This window comes from Dufourea novaeangliae, unplaced genomic scaffold (genome assembly GCF_001272555.1).
Source record: "Dufourea novaeangliae isolate 0120121106 unplaced genomic scaffold, ASM127255v1 scaffold96, whole genome shotgun sequence".
NCBI classification, from domain to species: Eukaryota; Metazoa; Arthropoda; class Insecta; order Hymenoptera; family Halictidae; genus Dufourea; species Dufourea novaeangliae.
In genome coordinates this window covers 464,900-474,481 of record NW_015373974.1, presented here as the reverse complement: position 1 = coordinate 474,481, position 9,582 = coordinate 464,900, and the positions used below count along the sequence as shown (strand labels likewise).

Below are 9,582 nucleotides of genomic sequence, written 5' to 3'. Positions count from 1 at the left end.
TTGTTTTGACACTTTTTAGTCACAATTATAATTTTCTATTGGCATTGGGAAATTTATTAGTGAGTTCTGTTAAAAGTTCCCAGGCAGGTAATGTGTCAGTATCGATTGCTTGTGATAAATTTTACTACTTATCAGGAAATTAGAAATCTGCCAAACTCTGACTCTGAGTGTACCGTAAACAATGAGGAAAAAACATTAAACATTTCTGCCAAATGTACATCGTTGTTTAATTTTATATGAGCTGCGTTATAAAAAAATATATACAAAGGGAGAAATACTCAGAAACACATAGATTTTAATGCGCTAACGACAAATGGAAATTCACATATTTTAATCAATTCCATACAAAGAGTGAGTTTACTGAAAAAAAAAAACATTTAGCCCATGTCGTTGATGTATTTAACACACAGGAACATACACATACACACCATATCGACCTATTTCTCGTGCATAAGTGTGTTAATTGTCGTAGACAAAAAAAAAACATTTTATTTTGTGTACGTTGAGAAAACGGCCTATAATTTTTACAAAATTTTGGCATCCAATCAAATCAACATTTACAAATGCTAGGATTGCGAATTTTGCGAAGCAGTCATGGTGGAAGTGTACGAACTTTAGATATTTTATCAGATAATTGGACCAAAGATAGGGTATATTTTATCTGGGAGTAGTATTCTTGGAATTCAAGTACAGGTTAGAAAGAATCGTAGTTACTCCGGCCGACCTAGCGATTTCACATAGTCAATTAAATCCTTAAAGAGATAATATGAATATTTTTAAAATGTTTCTACCAGGTTATTTGTAAGTTTGTAATATATTTGGATTCAGCAGGATACATCGTAAATATCATGTACTGTTAGGGGAATCGAGAACAGAAATTACGTATTTTAATAATCTCTACCATTCTTGTACAAAAGCATCTTCCGATTTCGTGAGTACTTAAATCAACGATTCTGCTGGATTGTGAATGACAAACTTTCTGAGGGAGTGATGGTTATATATACAATAAAAAGAGCAATTGAAACAATGTCTGTAGACAGATGAAATTGTGTATGTGGGAGCTACTTTTTTTCTAGTATTTGGGATGAAAACATTATTCTCACGATACGGGTTCATTTTTATTGAAACAAAAAAAAAAATAGAAAGAAAATGATTTCGGAATCACTTCGCCATACAATTTACAATTGTAATTTAAAGAGCACTCAGTTATTGTTCTATCCGTTTATTTCAATCGGTTCCCTATCCGTACAACAACGTTTGTTCCATTCATTCCGTGTATGGAGACAATATATACAAGATGAAATGACCGTTATTGTTTTTACATGAATTGTTAAATATATATACGTAAGAATTAATATCTACACACGACCTGATATACATGTGCACTGTTTAATACGTATAAGAGGCGTTAGTTCAGAAAATTTTCCAGTTACTCTTGGCATGATCGGTATTGACGGTACTCGTAATAATGCATTCGTGTCCAGGGATACATTTGACAAAAGCATTGCCAAATATACAATCAATTTTTTTGTCAGTCGTGCGATGACTGATCGAGAACGAATCGTGACTCTGTATCATTAAATCGTGTCTCTCGGTTACAGAGTGTCTCGTTAAAAATCGGTGACTAGTTTTATTCGTCCCGTTGCTACGTTCAAGTAACGGGAAAAATAAATTAATACCTAAGCATTCGCACATCAGCCACCAGGGCTAGTATCATTTATCACATACCATGCATTTCTGGCTTCAAATATCTACATTCTCGAGTTAATCCCCTTCATTTCTCTTTGTTCAGCGCCTGAATGAATTCCTCTAGCTTCTCTTGAATTTGCCTAACACGTTCTGGAACACAAAATGAATGCGATAATGCCTCGAATACACCCTTTATACGCGGTATTCATCAGACACGGGCACAATTTTATTCGAATAATACATAGTGAGAAGCAGCAGTATCTATGATCGTCATCCTGACCTTTAACAGTTCATGAGATTAAATAATTGTTTGGAAAATGTTTACTCATTCCAGAAGAAATATTATTTCATGATAAAATTTCTTTTCACCTTTTATTCGTTATTCGAAACTTTTTATCTAGATAATGAATTTGCCCATCTCTGGTATTCGTGTAATCTACGTACTCAGTTCTTCGGCTAACGTGACTCTTCTACCGGTTAGCAACTTCTGCTTGATTTCACCGTCCTGACTATAATCCTCCAGGACCTCTTTGATTTCTTTGTCTAGTCTACGAGCTTCACGGTTCATGATCTGCTGTCGTAACGCGTTGGCAGTAACTTTTAGCATCTGCTGGATCCTCCAAAACAGGACCACGTCGCTACACTCCACCTGGAAATTTGTAAAGATAAATTCTTATTTAAAAAAAATACAGGCAACTGATTTTCATTGCAATTCTTCTACGTACTTCACTCTCGTGTCCAGTGTGATACAGATAAAATCCCTTCTTGCAGTCGTATGCCCTAGCCAAACTCTGTTGCAGGAAGAATCTTCTGTAAACGGGATGCCACGTTTCCCGAATGAATTCGTGATCGACTTCCAAGCCATTTCGTTGTATATTCTTCCTAATGGTTGTCAGCTCGTCCTGCGTGAGGGTGGGAGCGTGTCTCTGTTAACCGAAATGACGTATTAATTCTCTTGAGTTTAAAGATTTCTATGGTATAGCACCATTTTCCTTCGTTCCCCTTACTTTGTCCGAGTACAGAATTTTATCCAACTCGTTCTTCACCAAGACACGGTTCTGTTGTTCTTCAGTCTGACTCTGCCAGTAAAGCCAACGTTCCTTGCGACCAGGGCCCAGCATTTCCCGCAAGATCTGCTCTGTTGCTTGTAGTTTCTCCCTAACGGAAGTTTCCAAGAAACGTACCGCCTGATCCCAATCCCTTTTATCGTTCACACTTCTATCTTCCAAAGTGTTCAGTTGAATGACCCGTAACATTTGAGATGCCTGGAAATATATGTTCCTAAACACCCTGTAATTCACTATAGTGTTACAATACAAGAAATCGTTTTCAGCAAATTTACTTTCTCCTCCCACGTATGTCGTCTCATCGCTTCGTTAACAACTGCGTTTTTCAGATTGTCAAAAATGTCGTCGTGATCGGTGCTCAATTTTGCTTTGTTCATGAACTGCTGAAACTCTTGCTGCAGACATTCCCAGCCGCTCTCGACGCTTTTAGCTGGTAATTGTTGTTCCGCCCATTGTCGAAGCTTTATGTCCGCGGTTGTGTTAAATGTGCCTGAATCGCAAACATTATTTGTATTGTATAGAAACTTCAGTGCTTTTGTTATTGTAAAATTCACGTACTTGAATTTCCACTTTGACCAGCTGGCAGGTAGATACTCTCGAACACGTGCATGCTAACCTTGTCCCAGAGTCTGGTCATTAATACCTCGTCCCAATGTCGCGGTGAAACCTGGGACAAGTTGACAATCTCATCCAAGATCTCACCACGCGCTTTCTCGAACAGTTCGTCCCTGTCCAGTTCCCTCAATCTACATAAAACAATAATAATTCTTTGAATCTGTATCAGAGGCAACATAACTTTACTTTGACGAATATGCATAACTCGCAAGTAGACTGCGGATGTTTATGCAATTTACACCATAATCTCTTAACTTGGAAAATGCAGTAAAGGTTTTACCAAAGTTTAATACTACGTATTATTAATGTAGTAAAGCATCTAGAACAGAATTCAAAATTGTACTCCATTTGAATTTGTCGATATTAGTACCCAAAATTGCGAATTTGCATAAACTTCCGCAGTCTACCCGCGAGGGATCACATCACCTTGGGAAATTATTCTTCCATTCCGTTTCAAGATTGAATCTGGTCGCTTTGAAAGCATCGGCCTGCTGCTCGACCGTTTCACGGACCATTTTCCAAAAGCACTCTGCTACCGCGAGACTCAGATTCCTTGTGGTCACTTGTCCAGACATTGCCAATCCGTCCCTATCAGAAGCAACGAATACCATTAAAGGAACTAAATTTTTATTACACTTTTAATATAATTACCAACGTACTTGAACATCTTCGAATTTCTAAAGAATTTTTCCTCGTAGTCTTTAATTGTCTGTATACTGTCATCCTGTCTGCCACGACCGGTGACAACGGCAAAGTATCCTAACGCTTTCATAGGAAATAATTTACCAGACAATATTTTACGCAGACGGTCCGGATTCGCCAAATTCTCTTCTGCCAAATCTACCTGTTTAAGTCAATGCACTGTACAGTCGATTTTTTCGTACTGAAAATGTCCAGTAATTTTAAATTGCCATTATTTCAACGTAGTCGTACCTTTGTTAGAACGAAAATGGTCCGTTTACCGGTCGGATCCATTTGAGCCACAAGGTCTGTTACATTGCTCCTTTCGGCGTCCACAGATCCGTCTTGGATGCAAAGAATAATCGCGTTTGGGTTGCTCATGTACTGCTGAGACATTTGTCGAATGGCGTCCCGTGTGTCTTCCGCCATGTCAACTGTAACTGTCTGTTGCAAAAGTTTTATGAGCGTCCAATTCTTTTCTTTTTTCATTCAATTTAATTCACTCGAGGTATCGCTTACGCTAATTATTCCGGGCAGATCAACCAGAACCATACGTTGAAGGCCTGGTCCTTTCACCGTCATCGAGATCACATCCTGACTGACTGTTTTTCCATTTTTAACGCTGTTCTTCATGCGTAACTCCACCTCGCGTCTCAGATCAGCCAGTTCCGATTCCTTCGTCAAATCGAACTCTCTGGAGCTGTCTTTGAACTGAGCTATGTGATACGGACCCTCGCTTAATGTGACCTTAACCGGAGCTCTGGTCATCATTTCACCACCACCTCTGAAAGCAGAATATCGTACAGAGAAATATATTATTGGAAAATTTGTAAATAAATTGCAAATTAAATGGTGTGATATTTACCTCGGAAATATTCTTGCCTGAGCAATCATCTCTAAGACAGAGGTTTTGCCTGAACTTTGATCACCAACGACTACCACTCTTGGTAAGTGATCAGCAGTAGAATAAGCACTGTCGTAGTCGCTGAGTTCGTCTAGAACATCGCTGTACATGTCGATTAACGATTTCTAAAAGCATTTACAATGATAATGTTGGAATACCCAAAGGTTATGTTTATGTTTTAGATAGTTTGACTAACTTTTATCTTTTTGCTGCTTAGTTTTTGATTTCCACGTAGAAGCATCTGCTTTCTGAGCTCCTTATTCTCTCTCTCTAGTCTCTCAAGCTCACGTTGGTACTTCAATTGCATTTGCATCACTTCCTCCTGCATAGCGTTCAATCTCTGTTGCGATTTTTCTTTTCAATGAAATTAGAAAACGTGTAAAATTACAAGTTACTATTTACATCTACGGTACATTTATTTGTGATACACCGATATGTACATACGAGCTTTCTTACGTTCCTCTTCGATATTGTCGTCGACTAGTGGCCGAGCATATGCTACGGTATTGTTTATGAACTCATCCTTGGCTTCTGTTTAACAGAACATTTGTGATTTGAATGAAGCCCGGAACAGCTTGCAAGAAAGCTGGTAATTGAAAACGCTAACACTTTGCCAATACAAATCGTTTCTGTGTATATTAATACATTCATCATTATAATTGCTGGAAAGCAAATACCGTATTAAATTGCACAAAATTCGCTGAAACGACTGTATTAATTTCTTCATGGAATGAAACAGTCACACGTATTATAAGATATCAGCAAAGTGTTAATGTTACGGACACACAAGGCAACCAAATACTCAAAAATAATGAAAATAAGTTTAATTCAAGCTATGTTTGATGAGAAAATAAAATTAAAAAATGGGTCTGTCCCATTCAGTATTTAAATTCATTCCTATTGCTTATTCGATTAAAAAAAAAATCTGTTAGTTGCTTGCAGATGGATGTATATATTAGAATTTCAAAATCGACGAAAATTATACTAAAACTATGGGCAAAAAAAATGCTGAATGGACAGACAGTTGTATGCGGATAATTTTGAGTATTTTACACACCTGAATAAAGTTGGTATACTATTGCTCTGATCGCGTCAAATATACCTGAACAGAACAGACCATAATGAAATATTTCTAGATGTGTAGTGGAACAATGTACTGTATAGAACTGAATGGCATTGCAACATGCTAAATTTTATTCATTGATCTATGAATGAGACACGGGTTGAAATTATTTTAACGATAATTTAAAAAGTCAAAAATATTCGCTGGTGATGTATTGAAATTATTTGAATAGAAAATTTACGATTTAAATTACTTTATGTATCATTCATACATTTTGTTCGCATAGGGGATTATGTTGCGTCGAACGCACTAATGATACTAAACGTTAAAATCACAATAATAATAATTATTTTTGTTTCTTCAGTTCCTATAATTATAATTTACTATTTTAATTTATATTGACATGAATATCGTCAATGTAAAATGCATCAGTTTAAACGAATATTAGTGCGAAAAATTTGTGATGAAGGCGTAAAATATTGCTGCAAATATAATTTAAAAAAGCAGGTGAGAAAACGTCAGGCAAACTGAGGGACTGAGAGCAGGGAGGATGGTAATGACACTGAAAGTAGGACGTTCAACATGCAATGATACAAAAATAACACAATCCTGTAGACAACTCACTCTTAGAGGAAATTCCCAGACCCGACTCAGTGTCTGTAACTTCAGCAGCCTTGATAGCATCGTCCAGCCTCTGATTAAACCACTGTCTGTACTCTTTGTACTTAGCTTCCCCAAACTGCTTTATACGTGGATCTGTTTGTGTTTTTGTCCATTTTTTTTATGCCTCCAATTTCTTTTGCCTCACGTTTTCGCATATTTGGAATAGTAATGTCTGTTTTCTTACTTACCGATCTCTATTTTATCTGCCATGGTATCCTTTACAGACATTAATGTCCCACGAAAACCTTGCCATTTTTCTTTATCTGGAAAAACATCCTCTAACCAGGTCATATCGGGCAGGATTTCTTTCCACTGGTCATATTTCTTAAAAAAATAAAGAAAGCAGCATAAAGTGCATAGTTGCAAAGGGTTCCAATACTTTTATGATACTGACCTTCTGTAATGTTACTCCACCACCAACTGCACCTCCCAACAATAAATATCGAATTTTTAATGCTCCCTTTAAAATTCTTCCAATAAACATAGCATATGCACGATTAGGGTTTCCAAAATATCGTACATGGGGTGATGATAACAATGGCCTGTAAACTCTGCTCATTCCACCAGACGTTAACTTCCTTGTACTGATTACAGAAATTGGATATCGGGATGACTTTGAGATTAACAGGACACTGTCCCTGAAAAATGAAAATATTTCATGTTTCATATAACAATACATGAACTAGTAAAAATCAAATTTAGGAACAAAATATGCTTTCATAATCAATTATAGAACTATAATTATTATATGATGTTCTTATAGGTGTGTGTTTTCAATTCACTTCAAATCAAATTCAATTATAGAACTATAATTATTATATGATTTTCTTATAGGTGTGTGTTTTCAATTTAACTTTACTATCATGTACCCTAATAGTAAGAAAATTATCTTTTACCAGTTTTTTTGTATCACTTTATTTCAACATTTATTCTGCTTTTATTGATGCAAATTAACTGAAAACTTATTCAGCATTGTTTCTTCAAATAAAAACCTATTGATTCATACAACAAAAGGGTACAAGTAATTAAGAAAAAATAGAAACTATAACGGAGTAGTGTTTAGGATGAACATCTGTTTTTTTTGGTCTAATAGAAGCAGTACAAAAATACGAGATGTACAGTTTTAAAATATCATTTCTGTAGAATGAAAGAACGAACATCAAAGGGACAGTATCATCTGGCAAATAAAATACTGATAAAACGGAGCTTTTGACAGTTTCATAGTTTTAATCAAAGACGAAGACATAACCTAAAAGTTGCAAAATCTAGCACGTAAACATACAGTGAAAATATGTTACGAAACATAAAGTACACCTTGGGAGAATCGAAAGGTTTATTTACTTAGCCCGTTTGACGACTTGATTGATCTTACCCTATCTTGCCACAGAGAATTTGTTTCATTTTGCGGGATACTGGTCAGCGGCGAGATACGAAAAACGATTACTAAAATATATTTTTCTCGGTGATATACATATAACGTGTATATCAAAGCAGGTTTGTAAAACTTCTCTAAAATCCGACGGATTGTGGCGTGTGTTTAATTAACAATTCATCGCCTCATATTCCGACCTATTTGAACGATGCACACGGACATGAGGGAAAGGGGGTTCCGCTAAATCACACGCGTGAACATATTTTTAATATTTTTATGCTTGCCAATCGAATGAATTTTGGTTCTAGATCTCGACCAATGCGATTACGATGGTCACAACGATGAAATAACTAGAATATAATTCAACGTTGATTCATCTGCAACTTCGAACTTGTATTAACTTCTTTAAATTTACGTTTCTCGTGTGAATTATGAATTAATTATTGAAAGAAAGATTTGTTTCTTGTTGTTCGACTAAATACTCATTGTATTTATGAACTTTAAAAACGTTAGTTCATATTTCCATGTACAGACACTATTTTTCCGCGTTTTGGAGGGATTAAAATTCGAATACGAAATCGACCAACGGTAACAGTCAACGAATTTTTTTAAAAGTTTGAATGTCCTCTGCGTTAACTGTACAAATACTTACATTGGAATAGAACGCTTGATTTAATTAAAAGGCACTTTTTAACACACGTGTTTCAACGATAAAACTGCTCAAAGATTCCTTGCAATGAATGAAAAAATATTGAGATAAATCCAAAGGTAAATTCCACTAACCTACATTGAAGAATAGGACAGAAATCATTTAGTTCCTAAAATTGACTTCTAAAAGTATAATTAGAATAATAATTGTGTGAACTCATTTATATTTTGCTAAATAACACAATCATATTTTGATCAATAAAATAAAATATTTCGTTTGCATTGATCTAATAGAATTGAATTCAGTTAAATAAACAACAAAAACTGAAAATGATGGCTCGGATAAAAATGCACTAATTTTCCATCGTAAAAGGGATTTTTAATAGGTATAATCTTAGTGATTTTTTTTCTTCTTCATGTAGTACGGGTGTAATGGCCATAGATAGACAAATTTTAGCAGTGCATTGTACTCATTTCAAGAATGAAAAAAGATCATATAAACTTGGATCTAAAAATTTTTTCATTTTTTATGGAGATATTAGTGTTTGATTGACAAGTAGCCAATTAATTTAACAAAAAATTAAAGAACACACTGTCACATTATGTTATTTAAGTTTTTCTATTAAGCATATAAATATTTACATGTTACACGGTGATTATTTGGATCACAACAGTATTACTAATTATATTTGTAATATTTCCATTTAGGACTCAAAGATCCCTTTATATAATTCAACGGTACTAATCACTGGTAACTCCCAGGGCCAGTACACGTGTGTTAGTCAAGTAAGCGTACAAGAAACTGTTTATAATCTCAAGTAGGAAAACATTTTGGGAGCCACATTTACATGCCATTTCTTCATCCGTAAGATGAGCAGAA

General features: G+C 35.4%; 1 protein-coding gene across 3 annotated transcripts; it reads right to left on the bottom strand.

Annotated features, from left to right (window-relative positions):
- Nucleotides 1-837: 837 nt before the first annotated feature.
- Nucleotides 838-8,295, bottom strand: LOC107186968 (dynamin-like 120 kDa protein, mitochondrial). Of its 3 annotated transcripts, XM_015574942.1 has the most exons (19): nucleotides 8,055-8,295; nucleotides 7,077-7,320; nucleotides 6,871-7,006; nucleotides 6,644-6,775; nucleotides 6,014-6,058; nucleotides 5,401-5,487; nucleotides 5,153-5,310; nucleotides 4,918-5,081; nucleotides 4,572-4,836; nucleotides 4,305-4,496; nucleotides 4,031-4,215; nucleotides 3,798-3,959; nucleotides 3,315-3,502; nucleotides 3,032-3,246; nucleotides 2,697-2,954; nucleotides 2,415-2,615; nucleotides 2,134-2,338; nucleotides 1,729-1,839; nucleotides 838-1,645 (listed from the first exon to the last, which is right to left on the bottom strand). In XM_015574942.1, exons 1-18 carry the CDS (start codon nucleotides 8,081-8,083, stop codon nucleotides 1,775-1,777), a joined length of 2,931 nt encoding a protein of 976 aa, XP_015430428.1. In that variant the 5' UTR covers nucleotides 8,084-8,295; the 3' UTR covers nucleotides 838-1,645; nucleotides 1,729-1,774. The 3 variants fall into 3 exon arrangements, with proteins under 3 accessions (XP_015430428.1, XP_015430427.1, XP_015430429.1); XM_015574941.1 differs by having other exon boundaries at nucleotides 838-1,839; XM_015574943.1 differs by lacking the exon at nucleotides 6,014-6,058 and having other exon boundaries at nucleotides 838-1,839.
- Nucleotides 8,296-9,582: the final 1,287 nt, after the last annotated feature.

What these genes read in the sequence shown, in the direction of transcription:
- LOC107186968 (XM_015574941.1), bottom strand. Translation starts at nt 8,083, where the DNA reads ATGAAACAAATTCTCTGTGGCAAGATAGG. An exon ending in GTGGAGTAACATTACAGAAG is followed by an intron (nt 7,007 to 7,076) that starts GTCAGTATCATA and finishes TATTTTTTTAAG; the next exon opens with AAATATGACCAGTGGAAAGA. An exon ending in AAATTCTGTACTCGGACAAA is followed by an intron (nt 2,616 to 2,696) that starts GTAAGGGGAACG and finishes TTCGGTTAACAG; the next exon opens with AGACACGCTCCCACCCTCAC.